Source organism: Hyperoodon ampullatus, assembly GCF_949752795.1.
Source record: "Hyperoodon ampullatus genome assembly, chromosome: 13".
Classification (NCBI taxonomy): domain Eukaryota; kingdom Metazoa; phylum Chordata; class Mammalia; order Artiodactyla; family Ziphiidae; genus Hyperoodon; species Hyperoodon ampullatus.
The window spans coordinates 71,022,143-71,042,866 of NC_136926.1; the positions used below are offsets into that span (position 1 = coordinate 71,022,143).

The following is a 20,724-nucleotide window of genomic DNA, read 5'->3' on the forward strand; positions in this document are numbered from 1 at the left end:
GAGGGATTTAGATGGAGATGCCTTCTAAGGGTCTCTGAGATTATATGCTAATAATTGCTTAGAAATGAAGTATGTGCTCAAATATACACAGAAATTTATGGAATCAAAATCCCTGAAAACCCAAGAGGAACAAGACTGAGGATGACTAAGCCCCTGTGGATCATACCTTTGTTGAAGAGGGCCATGTAGAAACCGAGTTTTCTGACTTCTGCTACTCGCATTACAACATACCAGTAAATGCTACTCAAAGTATCACATCACTGCCCACTACTCTCTCTTGGGGCCAAATCGGATTGGCAGAACTAAATAGCAACATGGTGCAGAGAGCCAGGGGGCAACTAAAGAGTTTTCTTGGGTTTCATCAGTTAACAGAACACGTGTAATACCAGCCACAGTTTTGAAATTGCTATGGCGTCGGGTTAGAGAGGAAATTTGTTGCGGCAGTGGAATATTTAGTACAAAGACTGCTGGTCTCGCTGCTGGCTTGTCTGGTTTCTAATCCTAGCTCAGCCATTAACCAGAGAGTATCCATACCTGGGTCACTTCCCCCTTCTGGGCCTCAGTCTTCAGCAGTAAAATAAAAGCAATGGGCTAAATGACTTCTGCAGTGCTCTCAGCATCTAAAATTCAATGGTCCTAATTCTTAAGATCTATAAAAGCAGAACTAATTTGTTTATCCTCTGAAATCCTAAGTGGTAAAAGCTCTCATATATTTCGTGTCACTGAAATAGAAAGGTGCTTCTTCATCTAATGACTGACCTTTTAATGAATTCTCTGTAATCCAAAGTCACACTAAAAATGATACTGAAAAGAGGGAAAGTGGGCTAAGACTGGCTTATACCAGTGGTTTCTAAAATGTGTGCTACATCGTCACCTAGGAGTCTAGTAAGAGGCCTCAGGTGATGCTGTGGAGAACAGGTGTGGGTGGTGTGTTTCACAGGGCTCCTCCACCCCTAGGTCATCTAGGGCGACTAGACCCTTAGGAGACCACTACTCCTACCAAGGGACAATCTGTTCCTTCCCTCCCGGATATCAGGGCTGAGCCCTGCTCTCCTATGAGTCTTACCACACTGCTGCAGCAATTTTTTAAAAAAAATATACCCTATCCTACGAGACTGTGAACGCTTCAGAGCAGAAACCACACCTTAGCATCGAGCTCAGCATTTGGTAATGACCTGGTAAATGTTTTTGAAATGAATAGATGGGCTTTAAGCAAAAAGGCTCTGGGAACCACAGTAATATTATATATTAATAGTATAGGAGATTTTCAGCTAAAATGATCCCACCATTGCTGACTCTACTGACGAATAATCAAGAGCAGGAACAGAATCACATGAAGGTATCGGGTTGGCCAGAAAGTTTGTTCCGGTTTGTCCATGAGACAGTATGGAAAACCTGAACGAACATTTTGGCCAACCCAATTTTTTTTTTTTTTTTTGCGGTACGCGGGCCTCTCACTGTTGTGCCTCTCCCGTTGCGGAGCACAGGCTCCGGACGCGCAGGCTCAGCGGCCATGGCTCACGGGCCCAGCTGCTCTGCGGCATGTGGGATCTTCCCGGACCGGGGCACAAACCCGTGTCCCCTGCATCAGCAGGCGGACTCTCAACCACTGCACCACCAGGGAAGCCCCAACCCAATAGTTTTAATGTGAGTTTCATGCTTGTTCTGTTAAAAGAGGAGTGAGGTCATCTGAAAGACGTTTCTTCAGGGCTCATCTGAATACTGCATGAATCTGAATGCTACATGGATTCAGATGGATCTGAATACTGCATGAATAATGGAGAGACATTTGGAAAACTGTTGTTTCAGTAACTTATCAAAAATCGAATGATTTAGTATCAGAACTGATATCCGAGGGCTTCCCTGGTGGCACAGTGCCTGCCAATGCAGGGGACATAGGTTCGAGCCCTGGTCCAGGAAGATCCCACATGCCGCAGAGCAACTAAGCCCGTGCACCACAGCTACAGAGCCTGAGCTCTAGAACCCGCGAGCCACAACTACTGAGCCTGCGTGCCACAGCTACTGAAGCCCATGCGCCTAGAGTCTGTGCTCCGCAACAAGAGAAGCCACCACAATGAGAAGCCTGCACACTGCAACGAAGAGTAGCCTAGAGAAAAGCCCACGTGCAGCAACAAAGACCCAATGCAGCCAAAAAAAAAATAAAAAGAACTGATATCCGAGACACAGAGGGGAATGATATCTGGGTAAGAGTTTCTAACCAGGTGAGTAATAAACCCAGCTATTTCTTTATTCTCCCACATTCCGAAATTTCTGCTTGGATTCCGTTAGAAAACTGGGAAGCTAAGGTAAGAAAAACAACTTAATGTTTTAAAATTAACTACTCCAACCACCTAGCAAGGAGCGCTCACCACACCTCTTGCCACTTAGCACAGACATGTTGATTTAAGAATAAGTGTTTAGGGCTTCCCTGGTGGCGCAGTGGTTGAGAGTCCGCCTGCCGATGCAGGGGACACGGGTTCGTGCCCCGGTCCCAGAGGATCCCACGTGCCGCGGAGTGGCTGGGCCCGTGAGCCAGCACGTCCAGAGCCTGTGCTCTGCAACGGGAGAGGTCACAACAGTGAGAGGCCCGCGTACCACAAAAAAAAAAAAAAAAAAAAAGAATAAGTGTTTAGACAAGGTGGGATTTAATCCAGCATACTACCATACTGGAGGAAAGTTCTTTACCTTTCCATGTGGGTAGAGAGCTGCTTTGGGAAATTGGCCATAAGACACCTAGAAACGTCTCTCTTGTCGACCAACATTTGTTAAGATTTGAAAATCATGAGTTCTAACCATCTAAAATTAGCTCTTAAAAGGTATAACTATAGATCCTCTCTGAGGAGCGCTCATGATGGTAAGATTGAGCATGGAATTTACAGTCAAAAAGTCCCCTGAGTTTAAATCTAGCTTCTGGACTTGAGATTGACCACTCAAACCTTCTAAGGCTCATCTGAGCAACACCCAAAATGGAAAGCATTATCATCCTCACTGGGCCCTTGTGAAGATGGCCTGAGATAAGGTATATGGAGCTCCTAGCTGTAGGGCTGGCCACTTGTCAGGCACTCAGAAAATATGAGTTTCCTTTTTTCCCTTTTGACTGATGATTTATCTACTGAGAGGGAAAGAAAATGTAACACATGGTACTCAAGGAATTTACAATCTATTGGTAAGGCAAAAGTCAGACCTACCAAAGATATACAGCTTTGCCTAAGTGGGTAAAATAAATATCTAGCCAATGGTATGATTCTTAGTGCTGTGAGAGCAGAAAAGAAAAAGACTCTCACAGGTGGAGGTAGCAAGGAAAGGCTTCCTGGAAGAGACGGAATTTGAGTGAGAGTTTTGAGAATGGGTGGGAATGAGATGGGCTAAGAGCAGTGGATAGAGCAGGACAAGCCAGATAGACGCAAAAGACGTACCTAGTGAGGATGCACAGCGCAAATGCTGGTGATATGCAGAGGTTGGTCTTGCTGGCAAAAGTTTCTGCATTGGAAGAGCTAAGCACAAGGCTTTTGGTAGACAGTTATGGGCTTAATAAGCTAGGCTAAGAAATATGTCTTTATCTTGTAGATAATGGAAAGCCGGTGAAGGTTTCTGAGCAGGAAAAAGCATGGACAAATTATATCCTCTAGAAAAGCCCACAAGAATCAACAGTCGCTCGAGTGTTATGAGCCATGCTGCTGTGAAAAAAAAAAAATCCCTTTCATTATACTAATACTTAGTAATTCACTGAAGACCTACTTCAGAACTCCAAGGAAAACATTTTATGAATCAAAAGCTAAGTACAATATGTTAGCAATTAAATGAGATAACATAATGGCCCAGGCAGAACCACCACGGTTGCAAGCTGCTGCAGAAAGAAATGCTTCTATCATCTTCCAAGGGATCAAGCCATTTCGTTTTGATTTTGGAAGGCAGGGAGAGAGGAAACGAGGAGAGACTGGAGGTCAAGAGAATTCAAAGCTATCTGTTCTTTAATCAGAAGGAATTATTAAGGAGACTTATAAAGGAGATTGGCTCAAAACAAAACCAGCCCTGGGATGGGTGTTAAGTTACTGCAACTCGCTTGCACTCCAGAACAACAACTGAAGGTGTGTAGCTGGGAATGAAACTCCCACCAGCACTGGTCCGATGTTTCCAGTGTGTACCTCCCACTGCTACTTTATTTACTGCAGCTGGCCAACGTTTTATGGCCTGTTTCATGTATTAAAATTCAAATGTGGAAAACATTACCAGTATCCTCCTTGAATTTTTTTTGTTGTTGCTGGGGGGGAGGAAGGGGGGGTGGGTTTTTCCCTTCCCCTTCAGCTTCCTTTTTATTGTGGAATGTATCAAATGGTCAAAGGCTAACTTCAGACTGACTAAATTCAAAAACTATTTCCTTTGTTCTGATGTTTTTGTTTGAAAAGTCATACCAGTTTGCGCAAGGCAAGAAAGGAGGATCCGATCTCTTGTGCACACGTTGGGGTTTCGGGCCGAGGAGCTCAGATGCACTGGGCGCCCTGAATGTTTTCGAGAAAAAAGGAGAAAGACTGCTAGGCCTCCGTCGGCTCAAAAGGGCAGCAGGTTGTCCCGCCATGGCTTTGGAGTTACTCTATGATCTGGTTGGCTCGGCCGTCACCCCTGACTGAATTAGAAATGTCTTCAGGAGAGTGAGTGAGCACTTTTCCTCATCAGCAAAGCTAGCAGTTTTATTGCTTCGGCATCGTTTCTTTCAAAATAATTAAAGACGTTTCTGTGTAATATTGGCCGATGATTTCCCCTTTTCTATTGCTCTGTTTCGTTCTCTCCCCTCCCCCTCCACCTGGGTCAGTCCCACGTCCCATCTCCAAAGATGATTCTAGTCTCTTCCTCCTATCCCACCTCTGAATCAAACCCAAAGAGGAGGCAATTCAAAGGTCAAATAAAAGGTTCCAGAAAACATCTCCGTATAGTTTATTATTTCAAAGAACCACTTAACCTACATCTGGTATTTAAGAGCAAACTTTACATATTTATGGAAAAAAAAAAACCTGTCTCTGAAGCAATGTCCTGGGTGCACGTTGCATCCGTTTAACATATGCAAAACGAACACAGCTACAGAAATTAAACTATTTTTCTCTTGATTGAGAGCAGATATACAGAAATGGCTGTAAGTCACAGATCTGGCTTTTAATAAAGCCAGATTTCTTAATTAAAAGCAGTATTGTTTAAACATTGTAGTTTAAAAAAAAAAGCTGTACAAACTAAAATCTCATATTATATGCATCCCAAGCGTATTTAGCACATTACCTGAGGCCAAGCTAAATTAAAATCTAGATTTTCCTTTTGTAAACTCTTAGCAACTGCCATGAATAGACAAACAATTTTTACTCAATGAGGAATTTTTAGGGTAGAGTCTACGAAAAGCAAAAAAAGAAAAAAAAAAAGATTTAGCTTTGGCATTCAAAAATACCTTTCCACATTTTAGAAGTGAGTTCACTGCTTCTATTTATAAACCAGTATTTTTGGTTTCAAATTGGTTGCAGGTTTCCATAACATACCGCTCAGGATGGGACTCTTAATCTTTTATTAAGAGAAATGCAAAGGAGGGCAGAAGAATACTTCCGAACAAGAAAAGAACTTAAAGAGCCTCAGAATAATCTGTACTTATTTTGCATTCTCCTTTTGGAATCATCTTTTAAGTAAGAGACGCTCTAGTGATAATGGAAAATAGACCTTCATACATGTAACTTTCTGAGAGCCTGTAAGGCACAAAACAGGACACTAAGGTGTTCCCTGGTCAGGAGTTTGTAAAGAGCAGAATTACACAGAATCACTAGTAATATTAAATTCCCCACCCATATGGTCACTTCATTAATTGTCATCACTTCACATTTTTTTAGGGAGATTTGCTGAATCTTTGTAATCATCCAAGAAAGAATGCACTCCCAAGTCCTTTCCAAAAGTGGCAAAACTGAAATTTCAATTGTAATATGGACAAAATCTGCTTAAATATTATTCAAATAAACACATTCGTAAATAGGTAGTGGTAAAACTACGATATACTGAAATTACATGGTGCCACATCATCTATTTAGACAGACAAACCATATATTTCTACCTCCCATACTCAGAAGCAAAAGACATTGATTTGGCTTCTTTAATAATAATTTTAAAAATCCAACCTACTCACATGTGAAATGCCAGCAATGTAACATGAACATTGGGTCCTTTAGCTGAAGTCACCAAACTGAAGATTTGAACACACCAGCAATGACCCAGCAATGATCTCCTAGGTTTATACTTAAGTTTAATGAAAACATATGTCCACACAAAAACTAGTACATGAATGCTCATAGGAGCATTATTCCTAATAGCCAAAGCCTGGAAGTAACCCAAATATCCATCACCTGAATCTTTTGGGGAATAAAAATGAATGATGCTCTGATAAATGATAAAACATATATAAACCCTGAAAACATTATGCTAAGTGAAATAAGCCAGTCAGAAAAGACCACCACATACTGTGGGATTCCATTTATAGGAAATATCTAGACTAGGCAAATCTATAGAGACAGAAAGTAGGTTAGTAGTTGTCAGGGGCTAGAGGGAGGGAAGGATGGAGAGTGACTGCTAACGGGCATGTGGATTTCTTTTCTTTTTGTAGGGGTCAAAAATGTTCTAAAATTAGACTCTGGTGCTGATGGCATAACCCTGAGAATATATGTAGAACACAGTACATTGTAAAACTGAAAGGGGTGAATTGTAGGTTAAATAAATTACATCTCAATAAAGCTGTTTACAAAAGAAAAAACTGCAGCAGTAGTATCTGTACTAGAAATTCTAATTCTATAAGATAACTAGAGTCCCCAAATTTAGTGACTTACCATGAGTGAATGTCTGTTGGCAGAAAGAAGACCGGTTCCATACCCTGAGGCCAGACCACCCATTGCTCCATTATGAGACGGTCCAATGATTCCGTGCATGTCCCCATGACCACCAGGCATGGCTGTGGACGGGCCCACGGCATGATTCCGGAGAACATGAATAGCATCGTCCAGTCTTTCTAAACGATCTTCAATTCGGCTTTGCTGTTGGTTAATAAATGACGTGAAATTTGATTTAGTTAGAAATTCGTGTGTAGGTTATATAAGTAAAACCTGAGTTGACACGAATCACACTTTGGGTCTCTGAATATATGTTTCCAGTAAAGTTTATTTCCTTAAAATTATAATAAAAATAAATAGTGACCTTCCTAGAAAACTGGTGAAAATTGTTAATGCTATAATTATACTGTAATTTTTTGTGAACAAATTCAGTAATTCTTCCAGGATGTTGTTAGTACATATGCTACACTATATTGCATAACTTTGAAAGAGAATTTAGATTTACTTCAGAAAAGCAAAAACATTTATTGAATTTAAGGAACGTACTGGCAGGCATTTGTTAAAGATTTCAAAAAGTTAACAATGGAAAGGTGACCTATTTATAGTTTTCCAATTAAATTATCTTCTTAAGGGCGTATTTCCTGGGTTTCCTCTGTGCCATATGATATAGTGTTATGTATCAAGTCAAGGGCAGGTAAATGCGTACAGACTGTAATTTCCTATCGAGTACTAACAATTTTTACTCTGTTTCTTGCTTTCTAGCTACCATCACCAGCATGTGTGTGTGTGTGTGTGTGTGTGTGTGTGTGTGTAAAGGGAACTGGAGCCTCAAAACGGTTAAAGAAAAAACTCGCAAAAATTCTGCCAACCAAAGTGGTAGGAGATTTCAAGACTGAAGAATCATAAAGACTTGAATGAATTGTTCACGGGGGGCTTCTAATTGATTTCAAGGCCCTTACTATAGTATAGAATTCACTACCTTATAAAATGAAAAACCAGCTGATCTTTTTTTCACCCCAGCCATTAGGATCCTAGTTTTCCACAACTGGATAAAGCCTATATGGATAGTTTTTGGTGAAGAAATTGGACATGGAGATGTGTATTCACTTTTTTCAGTGTGATCAATAATGATATCAAACAAACATCTCCAGGGTGCACTTTAAAATATACCGCCTCACTGGATCCTCATTCTACATGTGTAAGCAAGCAGGGAAGACATTATTATCCCTTCCTTATAGACGTGCAAATGAGGCTCAAAGAAATTAAGTGAATTAATTATTCAATGTCACACTGCCAGGAAATGGTAAAGTCAGGGTTACAATCTAAGTCTTCAAATCTAGTGCCTTTTTGTACTGGATCATGCTACAATCCACTTTGATTTCCAAAGGGCTGTGCAAACAGATACACCAGCTCTCCCGCATGAGAAAAACAATTTCTAATTATTCCCTAATAACAGAAAGAACGTGTATCTAATACAGTCAGTCTATGGTACAGAGCCTTCTGATTTGGTGGGCTTTGGTGTTAAGGGGCCTCCCTTAAACTCCTAGCTCTGCTGCTTCTGTGACCTTGGAAAAGTTACTAAACTTCTTTGAGTCTATACTTTTTAATTTATAAAAACAGGAATGATGATATACACTTCCAAGTGTAAGTGTGAGCATGAAAAGAAATAATACACGTGCCTATCATCCTTTCTGGCTCACCGCTTCCGGGTGGAGAACAAGTTTCTGCTTGGGAATCCCCTCTTGAGTGTTGAGAATTCAAAGAGAATTAAAGCTGCCATTCACAACTATAAACCTAGTCTTTACAGTTCTGTAGTTGGAAAAAACCCAGTTTTGATCGATGGGTCCCAGAGACTGACTAATGGAAGGAAACACTTAAAAGAACCATGGCTTATTTGGATGTGGGCTGTAGATTCATGGGGCTTATGTACGCAGTGCTTACACTGTCTCAATCTGTGGTCACCTTATTGGCTAAAATGTGGAGGTGGCTGCTTTACACACAACAGCATGGAAAAGCACAGTGAAGGGGAAATCCACCTTTGTATCTGCATTTTTAGATTTTCCTTAATTTAAATCGTTAGCCAAAAGGAAGAAAGGAAACCCTGAACGGCTGACAAGACAACATAAAGATAGATAGATAGGTAGATAGATAGATAGATCTATGCCTACTTCCATGTTCCATCTCAAAATATGCAGAGAAAAAGGGAAACTCAACCTTGAAGGACAGCTCCTTGCTGCTAACCCTCCCCATCTGACTCATATACAGACCAGACAGTGCATAGAGCAGTGCTGCTTCATGCATGTTTCCAGCCCCTTCCACCTAGAGCTGAGTGTCAAACACTGAATCATCATGTGATTATTTATCATATTAATTACACCAAGGGAAAATTTTCAGCTATTCCCTACAAGAGAGATTTAATGAAATTACTAGACTTCCACAAGAATCAAAGTGAATGAGGAAATAAGCAGTAGACTTCTTATTCAGAGGTCAAGAAGAAAACGCCTATAAACCTGTTATTCTGGAAAGCAAAGCACAGAGATGTAGACTCTCCAAGTGCTCCAGCTGCACAGCATAGTTGGAACGCCAGCACTCTCATGTCAGGAGAGGCATCTAATCATTGATGCACATCTTCCTCTAACAAGGGGAGGAGGCCATGATCCTTCCAAGATTCTTAATCTCTTACTTGGTTCTAGATATTTAGAGCCCCGAGGCTTCCACTGTAGTAGTATCTGGGTTACAATCTATAAACAGGAACAAGCACAGTCTAATAACTCTGGCTCTAACCAAACGCGTGGGCTCACGTCAAATGAAAGTTCCTATTAGTGAAAATAAGAATCTTGGAGAGTGAACTCGATGGTAAAAGAGACACATGGCCTGAGAATGGCCAGAGTGGGGACTTCCCTGGCGGTCCAGTGGTTAAGGCTTCACCTTCCAGTGAAGGGGGTGTGGGTTCGATCCCTGGCTGGGGAGCTAAGATCCCACATGCCTTGTGGCCAAAAAACCAAAATATAAAACAGAAGCAATATTGTAACAAATTCAATAAAGACTTTAAAAATGGTCCACATCAAAAACAATCTCAAAAAAAAAAAAAAAAAAAAAAAAGAATGGCCAGAGTGAAGATGAGCAGATGAAACTTACCAAAGAGTGTAAGGGTCCTTCATAATTAGGAGATGATGAAGCCTGTCCTCCATTCCTAGACCAAACAGCTGTGCCTGCTGATATGAAAATGGGAATTACAATGAGATCTGTATAACCTTAAAAATAATCTTACCAACATTTTAAACAGTTCTTGTAAAAATTAGCAATATCAATTTCTACTTGGACAACAGGGAAATACACATAAACTTCCTATACAAGAATTTGGGGGCAAGGAAAACATTTTAAATGTAAAACATGTAGACTGTACATGGACTCAGAATTCTCTCAGGCTTCCTCCTAAAAGGGAACACTTAGGTGATTCTGAATTTTAGCTAGAGAAATGTCCCTTTGATAGAAAACTATCATACACAGTCAATATACTTTTAAGAGCGCAAAGAGGGACTTTCATTACACCCTCATGCAAAGCCAGTTTGTTAAACCAAAATTCTCTCAGCAATGAAAAGCAGCTCTGCTACTTGTTTTTTAAATGATCCTTAAGAAAGGATAAGCCTTCAGAAACTTTTCAAGGAAATAAGATTAGCTGGCAGCGATCCACTAAACCAGAACTTTAAACACTCAATATAACAACATTAAGTAATTTCTTCCCAAGGAAACACGTTTTTAATGATTCACTAAACTTAAAGGTAAAGAAAGATTCCTGCTGTAATAAATATAACATGTCTAACCTACCACTTTCAAATTAAAAACCACTTTTAAATTTAAAATAATACATACTCCATGTAGAAAATTTAGAAAATAAAAAAATTCAAGAAAGGGAAAAAAAAATCTATGATCTCACTGAAATCTCATGCTCCGACACTGTTAGCACTTTAAAAATCTATTCTTCCTGCCATTTCTGGGTGTGCATGTGTGTGTATTTTTATGCTAAATAAAAATAGAATATTTCGGTCAATTACTTTTAGTGACAGAATCTGGACAGAGCCATTGGTGTGAAAATAGCAATCTATCCCCATATTTATATCTTCATAAAGTTCTTTCTTCCTAACATGTGCTCTTCCAGGATGGATTACCAGCACCCCAAAAGTGGCCTTGTTTCAGTGTCTTCCACATAAAGCATGCTCCTCAGGTTTGGGGGATTTGTGGCGTTTTTCTGGAATGATTTGTTCATCGTAACTTTCCCCTCCCATCCTTAACCTGGAAGTGGAGTGACAGAGTGGTGAGCCCTGGATTCCAGCCTGAGCTCTGATATTGCTACTGATGGATCCTCAGCAAATCCCATACTCTTTCTGGGCCTTCGTATGTCCATCTGTAAAGCAGAGCATTCAACTCAAACAGCTGTTCTCAAACTTTATTAGGTTCTAGAATATTCTTTTTTCCAAATTATAAAATAGATGAAATCAGAGCTGCCTTGTTTGAAACGGGGAACTTGGGAGTTCTCCCTGTCCAGACTCCCTCATCCCTGGCCTCACTGGGCTCCGTGTTGTCTCAAGCCTTCTCTGGCTCTGCACGTTGACACTTGTGATCATTTTCCAGAGCCTAACAATATGGTACTGAGCCGGAAGTGGACAACAATTATGAACTTGACTTTTCTGTCATGGGGAGTATTTCCTTGCTGCTCCATTATCTTCTTAATGGCTCTTCCCGGTTTCAACACTGTCTCTCTGGAGATATGAACTAAAAGGTCCAAGCCATTTCCCTCTCTATTCTGTGACCCCCTCGTGTCAATGGAGGCTTGGAAAAGGCTGATATGAAGTCTCACCTAAGCCACTCTGAAAGCTTTGTGGCCATCTGAAATCTCCCACTCTTTACCAGGGAACCCACGTTATGAGGGGCCATGCGAGTGCTGCATGCAGGGAATAATACAGAGATGGAGGTGGCGACATTCAGGCAAGTGAGTCCAGTCTAAATTATAGTAAGGTCAGGTTTCAATCAGGTACAGATGTGATTTCGTGTTTTTTTGTTTTTTTTTTTTTAAGAAGCCACCTGTCCTCCTTCCAAAGAGAAGAGACATGTACCAGACAAGGCCTTTCTGGAAGCATTTATACTGGAAAGGCAATGAGCCTTTAAAATGGAGCTATGAAAAGTGCAATGCTTTACTAACACAATTTAACAACTTATAATTTTATTATTTGAAGCCAAAGGTCATGTTAATTTGTTCTATTAAATGGCAAACATCCCCTTTTACTCCACAGTTATATCACAATTTATTTACACAATTATAGTTTTCTTCAAACATTCCAGTAACGTGGGCTTTAAAGAGGGAATCTGAAAAGCCTAAAATTTCTGTGGGAAATGATCCTTTTGAATAGTCTATATTTGATCACTACATAATCTATATTCCTATTCATGATGATGTGAACTGTGTTTTCTCGTTGAGATGTTTTACTGGAGTATATTATTCTGTGGAGTATCTTCTACAGAGCCAAGAAAAGTTTAAGAAGGAAGTTTCCCACACGCCTGTATATTCTAAAAACACGTGATTTTTAAGAAAAGTTTTGGATGTAAATGACTTTGCCATCGTACGGCAGTCTGTCTCTCCCACCCTTTCCTATTTGTCTGTCCAGAAATGCTCTGTTTTGAGCTTTTGGAGGGAGTGAGTTTCCACCTAGTAGCGCAGGAAGTGTAAGGGGGAAACCATTCCATAAACTGACACTCGGATGCAGTGGATTTATGGTACTGTACCTGACAGAGACGGGGGAGAGCCAACAGGAGTTGAAGGGTTTGATGAAAAGCTGTTGTTAGTGTGATCTGGAGAATAGATCTTAAAACAGTGGGGAGAAAAAAAAAAAAACACCTCATTCACTGGGAATAAATATTCAACAATTTTAAACTACAAAGTGTCAATGCAATTCATTTACAAATTCCAAGGTACACGATACATTCAATGATCAACTGTAGTACCAATATTCTAAAATGAAAAACTTAATTGATTTTTCAATAGAAGAGCTATTGAGGTGGTATAAGATAGTGGGAAAAGAACCGGAGTGGGGTCAGCCGACTTTAGTTCTCGTCCATTTCCTCCCATGTCCTCCCATGGCTGTGTGGCCATCAACCTACACAGATACTCCAAACCTCCCTTTCCCTCCTCCATAAAACAAGGGGTTGGACAGCATCATCTCTAAGGTTTTTGTCCAACCCCTTCTGCATTATGTTTAAGGCATGTGATTCCAAGTCATAAGAATGCTCAGACTGAAGAAAAACTTTTCCTTAGGTCACAATGCTAATCTAAGTCAAACTCATCTCTGCCCCCAATGGTAAGGAAGAACCAACTGAAGAGACAAAATGTTAGAGCAACAAGTCTCCACTTACATTTACAAATGATCACATTCAGCTTCTGAAGACCGTATCAGGTACACTCCTTCAGACAAGGAAGGGTGCCATCTGTCACTAGTGAACATGCAAGGAATGCTGGATTCTAGCCTCTAGGTAGTGGGCGGGCAAAGTGGAGAAGCTGAGTGCCAATTATGTGACAATTTCTCCTGGGTCTCAGTTATGGTCATTTTTCTGAAATGCCTTTTGCAAAGTGTTTTGGAATTACCCCTTGGCAAAGTCAGTCAATCAGTGAGTACCCAAACGACTTTAGAAGAAAATAAGACATCAAGATAGAAAATCTATCCTCTTAAAGGCCCTGAGAATATCCACCAATCCACGATTGAGTACCGGGAAGCGGAGGAGGCAAGATGGAAGAGACCAGCCATCCGCTGGCATCTTCAAAGTTCTCTCCTCAAATTTTCCAATGATCATTATGCAAGGAAGCTAGCCTTTCCAAAAATCAAAGCTATTTGCCATCCATTTTCTAAAATTCTAAATGTCCACTTCTGATTAAAGTTCACCCTTCTGCCATGGTACATATGAAGTCCAAAGTCAATATTTCCTCACCGAAGCAAGTGCTTTCCCCAGAGCATCTCCAGTCTGGGAGCTGCCTGCTGCTCCGCTTCCTCTATTTGCTGCAAAAACAAAAGGCAGAATATGAAAAACCAGGCAGTGAGACGCCAAATGATTTTCTATTCCTGGTCCATTTACTCACAATTTAATTGCATTTTTAATGCTAATTACAACACATTAATCTTTAATTAGCATTAATTTGTTTGCTGAGGTAGATGTCAAATATATTCATGTTACATTTTTTTACAGATAAAATACAAACCTGACACCCTGGTTTAAAGATAAAGTGTTTTAGTTGCTATTACATCCCCCCTGGTTGTGTATGAGTGGTTGGTGGTGAACAGTAGCAGGTGAGCATACGATGGTCATTGCTAAAAAGTGTGCAGTACTTTCAGGTCCCTGAAATCCTCAGAGTTTGCCTTTTCTTTATATTTTATATAGTAAACTGAATTATCTTCATGAATGATTTACATCTGCTTTCAAATTTAAAAAAACCTTTTTTTTTTTTTTTTTGCCATACAGCAAAATGAGATACTCCTCTCAGAGTTCCACAATAAACAAAATAAAACAACAAAAAAATCTATAACAGGCCTGCCTTCCTAGGAGGGAAAATATTTTTAATATTTTAAGTAACATATATTCTCCACACATTTTAAGTCTGTGTTCACATTTAAAGAATTTGAACCCTTAGCTACTAAAAGTCAATATTATCTCAAATTCTGGAGATAAAATAAGTCCACATGATGATGAAGCAATCTCTATTATCTTAAACACTGGTGCTTCTATCTACAACATAGATGAACAAAGAGTACAGTCAGTCTTCCGTATCCACAGATTCAGCATCCAAGGATTTAACTAACCTCGGATCAAAAATCTACAAAAAAAAAAAAAAATTCCATAAAGTTCCAAAAAGCAAAACTTGAATTTGTTGTTAGAGGCAACTATTTACATAGCATTTATATTGTATTAGGCATTATAAATAATCTAGAGATGACTTAAACTATAGGAGAGGATATGCAAGGGTTATATGCATATACTACACCATTTTATAAAGGGACTTGAGCGTCCTCAGATTTTGGTATCTGTTGGGCGGTCCTGGAACCAATCCGCTGGAAGGATACTGAAGGATAACTGTACTGTTAATAAAAGGATATAGGTTCTGGTATATAATTCAAAGCCAGCTCTATCTAACAAGTGTCTTTTGAAAGTAATTTGCCTTTATAAAATGGTATAGCCAGTGGTGTTCTTTTACATTTATTAAGGCCTCAGCATAAGCAAATAGATATAATATTTAAATAAAACCTATTAAGCTCCAGGAGAAGATGTTTTTCACTATTTTGTGAAATAAGAAAAGGAAATCTTAAATCAACTGATTAATCCAAGCAAAACTTCATTACACATTTAAAACTGAAGAAAACTTCCCAACCCTATCCTCAACCCAAGAAAGCAACCCTTCTGGCAAGTGTGACATCTTCAGCTTCCAGATCTGTAAAATACAGTCGTGGGATCAGATCGCAAGTGGTCACATTATCTCCGTCTCTAGCTTATCCTGACCTCTGCTTAGCATAGTTAAATTATGCTTGTTATTTTTACATATTTATATGTTAGGTATGATAGTTCGATAATCTTTTGATGTGTGCTTTGTTTGGTTAACAAAACTCACACCCACATTCATTTGTTAATTACTAAAACTGAAAGAAAACTGGTATGTGATAAAAAGAACACAATCACCTTCTGACAAAACAAACCTATTCTTTTTCTTATCACAAATTCATAATATTAAAAATATATTAGTTGCTAGTACTAAGGAATTTATGTATAAGAAAGTTCTTTGAAATGAGGGTCTGACATCATACAATTGAGCTACTGGAAGGAACCCAGAGATCAAGAGTGCTAAAAATACTTACTATAAGAGATAACTGAAATTATATCTGGTGTGAAACTAAAAATTTCTGCATCAAGGAGTTCTTTTAAAACTTAAGACAATTCTAAAGAGAAAATAATAAAGATTTTGAAAACACAAAGAGCACTAACATTTCTTAGCATGTATTACCATGGTATGTGGGGGCAATTATACATATATATTTGTTTTTCTTCCCCCCAAGAAGCAATATTATCATATACACTTAAAATTAGATTTATCAGTCAAAATAATCTGTGATATCTGCTTGACTAGAAAACAGATCTTCATGAAATGAAAATTCAGAGCCACAATAGAAAAAAATTACATTACCTAACAAAGAAACTAAACCCAAATAGGATAAGATATTGTTATACTTATGGATAAAATTTGCTGCTGTAGTAGCTTTCAAAAGATTAATTCTTTGAACAGCTTTAAAATGAGAATAATAAGTGTTTTAAAATATATTTTCATGAAACCAAACGGAAAGAATTAAAAACCAATAAAAATATTTTAGAGACATTTAAAAAATAAAGTATACTCCCAATTTATCCCTTCCTCCCACCCTTTCCTCTCTGGTAACCATAAATTCATTGTCTAAATCTGTGAGTCTGTTTCTGTTTTGTAAATAAGTTCATTTGCATCTTTTTTCTTTTTAGATTGGGAGTATGGGATTGACATGTACACCCTGCTATATTTAAAACAGATAACCAACAAGGACCTATTGTAAAAAAAAGAAAAAAAAAAGAAAAAAAGAATATGCCTAATCTAAAAATAAAAAATAAATTATATATGGCATAAAAATCATACTTTAGAAGAGATAAGATACAATCCTTACGATCTTTTCATACTACACCTTTCTAACTAAACTTTCTATTAGTGCCTGTTTTATACAGGGAGATGTTAGAACTCAGGAAGTACAATAGAAAGACAGGATTTAGCGCCTTACATTATGTTGTCATGAAAATGTTTCAGAAAACTACAAAGGCTGCTCATGGAAGCCACTGATAAGAGCAGACTATTTTTTTTTTTTTTTTTTTTTTTTGCGGTACGCGGGCCTCTCACTGTTGTGGCCTCTCCCATTGCAGAGCACAGGCTCCGGACGCACAGGCTCAGCAGCCGTGGCTCACGGGCCCAGCCGCTCCGCGGCATGTGGGATCTTCCCGGACCGGGGCACGAACCCGTGTCCCCTGCATCGGCAGGCGGACTCTCAACCACTGCGCCACCAGGGAAGCCCCAAGAGCAGACTATTTTTTAACATACAGCCAGCCATTCTACCTTGCAACAGCTGGAGAAGCACCCCCAGGGCTTAAATTTCAAAGCAGTTTATTGGGACCAGTTTGCCCTTGCACTTGGAATGCCTTTTGTTCTGTTCCAGGAAACACTGGAGAAGACACATTTTCAAGAGTCCCTAAACATGTTCAGCTACATGGGTCTTTCTCCTGAAGATTTCTCTTTGTAGTTGTGTGCCTGTTATGTGAAAGGGCATAAATAATCAGAAAGTGAATATATATTTAATTCTCAAATAGCAAAAGTTCTTCTATATTGAAGAAACGGGTCATGTTTAGCAAACTACCCTCCTCATTCAATGTGTGCTCATCAAATCCACTTTCCCACCTTTCATGTAACAGGACTTGATTACTATTCCAGGCCTGAGTTTTTGTCAACTGATATTATCAGAAATTACCAAAATGCCCAGATAACAGAAATAAAGAGAAAAACTATTGCCGCCCTGCTTGGTAAAGACTGGATGGATTTCTCATGTGATTTTAGCTCTTATCAGTTTCTCTAGCTCAAGAGAAAAAAAAAAAAATCAAGTCTCTAAGTAGAGCTGTAACATAAATATGAATGGAAGATGAGAAGTTATTAAGAGGAACTGTAATTTTGTAGGAGGATTTGACACTGCCAGCCACCCAAGCGTTGTTCAGATGGCTTGAACACAGGCGCTATTACTGGCTAGAAGATGGAGCAAAAAGAAGGGTTTAGTCTTTTCAGCTACAGGTGGGACCACCCTCGGTCTCAAACTCCACTTTGGGGAAAATGGCAATTTCCGTTAGACATATCCTAATCCAAACATCAGGATGAGTGGTGTCTGGGGATTGACTGCTGTAAACCAGAATTTGGAAGATGTGTTACCCCTTTACTGCATACCCAGAACCCCAGGCTGGGCACATCCTGAACATATAAAAGGATGACAAAGTGCAATTCAGAGTGCCTTTGTCTGAAAGAAGATGATGGTTTTAAAAACTTAAGTTGTTCTGAACTGTGTCCAAGTGACCCTCATGTTATTAAACTAGTAGAAGCAGCCTAACAATGGCATGAAATTCTCTACAAAGATAACAAAAGAAGGAGCATTTCCAGCCTTCCTACGACCTACAGTTTTAGAATAAAAACTTACATCTAGGCTATGATGCACTCATTTTTAGCAGGAGGGATTCCGAGGAATTCAGAGGGGAAGCTGGGCCCCCTGACCATGCGCAGGAAATGGACGAGAAGACTTAAATCAAACTAGTTTATTGTTCTCCGTTGGTGGTCTTTGTAACTAAGATGCCACGACACTGCTGGATAAAATTCCTATTACTCTTAGGCTCTGTGCCTGTTCATCACCCAACTGTATGTGAAGGCTCAAGATTCTTGTAAAAGACGAAGTGAATCTTATGTGACTACTCTCATAATAAAATTACTGTGAAACCAAGTCCTCAAGGGGAAACGGACATAATGTTTCTACTAGAAAAGCCACATACTAAAACGCATCGTGTCATACAAACGTGTCATTAGAAGTGAAAGTTGGAAGCCAGATTAATCCATGAACCAGATAGATATTCCAGGGTAATCTTTAGCATATGTTGCATTCAATCAATCTTGGTAGTTTGTTCCTTCAACACTGTTTGGTTTGAGGTTTAAAAACATGGCAAATACCATGCTTTAGAAAGCAGGCCGGTTAAAGACTAATAAAACAATAACAGTTATTATAACCATTATGCTAGCTCTATGCCCAATTCCCTCTGAGAAGAAGGGAGGGTGTGTAGCCCCAAACCACAAGCGGTCACACCCTCTGCATGTATACAAATGGTATCTCCCAGTGGGGAACTGGAGCACTCTTGTCCTTGGGTAGTCTCAGGGGATTGTGTTAGTCTCAGGGGATTGAGGTGGGTCTCTCAACCCTTTTGAATAGGAAGGGCTATTGGATAAGGCAGGTAGGAAGGAAATATGCAGATAGTACGTACCTACATGTACCATGTATAGGACTACCATCTTCTAGACATCTCTCTCCTCTACAGTTCGTATCTAATAACTAACTACATGTCCTCCTCTGCATGCATGCTCACATGCAGAGGCATTATTGGACTGTAGTGATTCTAAAGTACACCGAGCAGCATTACATTGAAAAAGCTTTAGGAATCAAGTTGAAAGGCTCTGATGGTGGTAACTCTTGAAGCCCTCAGACTTAGCTTCTATCCTTAACTGGCTGCCCCTTCAGGTGAACGACTAAGAATCCACGGTGTGTTCCATGAACTATATTCATGTAATTTCAGGGTGCTAAACAGACCCTTCTAAGTCAGACACGCCTAATGCAACCTCCAGAGTTTGCTGGCAAGGCTTCGCAGAAAAGTAGTGGTTTACATGCCACAAGTAAAATATTTTACTGTACGATTCTTTCAAAAACCCATGGATGAATGTGTCATTTAAAAAAAAATCATGTCGATGGGCTTCCCTGGTGGCGCAGTGGTTGAGAGTCCACCTGTCGATGCAGGGGAGGCGGGTTCATGCCCTGGTCCGGGAAGATCCCACATGCCACAGAGCGGCTGGGCCCGTGAGCCATGGCCGCTGAGCCTGCGCGTCCGGAGCCTGTGCTCCACAATGGGAGAGGCCACAACAGTGAGAGGCCCGTGTATCGAAAAAAAAAAAAAAAAAAATCCTGTCATTAATAAAACCTGAGTCAGCTTTGTCCTTCCAAGCATTTCTCAAAAAATGATATTGGACATTAAAGGGCAAAAGAAAACAAAACAAGAAACAACGGCTGTCCCTCCAAGTCAAACACAAGCCATCCTGAACCTCAGTGAGCACCTTCCATCTTTCAGATGCAGAGGACAGAGCCAGAGGCAAAGGAGCATGTTTCCAGAGAGGTTACCCTCTGATGGTTCTGGAGTTTACATCTCACTCCACATGCATTTTGTTGTCCTGTCACTGGTTGAGGACCATCATTGACTGCCAGGAAGACACGGTATAACATGAAACTGAGAGATGGAGCAATGATCTTCCTCTGAACTGAAAAAGCCACTTCCTAAGACATCAACGCCATTTATGAAAAGACTGCATTGCCTTGCAACTTTTCACCAAGAAAACTTGAAAAATGTGATGTCCATGTGTTAGTGCTTGAACCCCATTCTTACGGCATTAGTATTGCTTACAGTCATTTTCTACAGAATCATGTGTGTAATCTCAAACATGTGTCAGGCTATGTGTTCCCTATTTACCAATTATTTAATTAGCTCTGTTTGTTCTTTGAGATACAGGCAATGTAATATTTCTTTATTTCCTGCATTTCAGAATGAGTGAGTATATGCCAAATATTTTCAAAAGTCTACAGATGTATCCTATTAATCCATACTGTTTGTTAGGGAAGTATCACTAACAGCAGAAGAGAAATCTTCTCTTCTTGTTACACAGACATACTGCCATTCCCTGGCTTCTACCACACTGTGAAAATCGAACTAAAGCCTAGGAGAATTAAAGTGCAAAGAAAAAAATAATAAAGTGCAAAGAACCAGGAGCGACTCGGACCCCGTGCAATATTAAGGTTGCACAATATTATCATACTTAAATTCTCCTCTGTATTTTAACTTAAGGAATTTGAGGATGTATTATTTTAAGGATGAACACTCTAGAATGCTCTCCCCTAAAGTAACCCTAAAGTAATAACTGTATATATGCAAATTAATAAAGATCTGTTCCTCCAGAAAGCTGAATTACCATGTCTACTTATGTCCCGAA

The 20,724-nt window shown here is 39.7% G+C and overlaps 1 protein-coding gene across 1 annotated transcript in view; it reads right to left on the minus strand.

Annotated features, from left to right (window-relative positions):
* The window catches only part of TCF4 (transcription factor 4), a 358,643-nt gene that overhangs the window by 21,038 nt on the left and 316,881 nt on the right, over positions 1-20,724 (minus strand). Inside the window, exons 11-14 of the mRNA XM_079717032.1 lie at positions 13,824-13,891; positions 12,627-12,705; positions 9,984-10,060; positions 6,846-7,049 (exon numbers count right to left, since the gene is read on the minus strand). Coding sequence (XP_079573158.1) covers positions 6,846-7,049; positions 9,984-10,060; positions 12,627-12,705; positions 13,824-13,891 — 428 coding nt within the window. The remainder of the gene's footprint in view (positions 1-6,845; positions 7,050-9,983; positions 10,061-12,626; positions 12,706-13,823; positions 13,892-20,724) is intronic.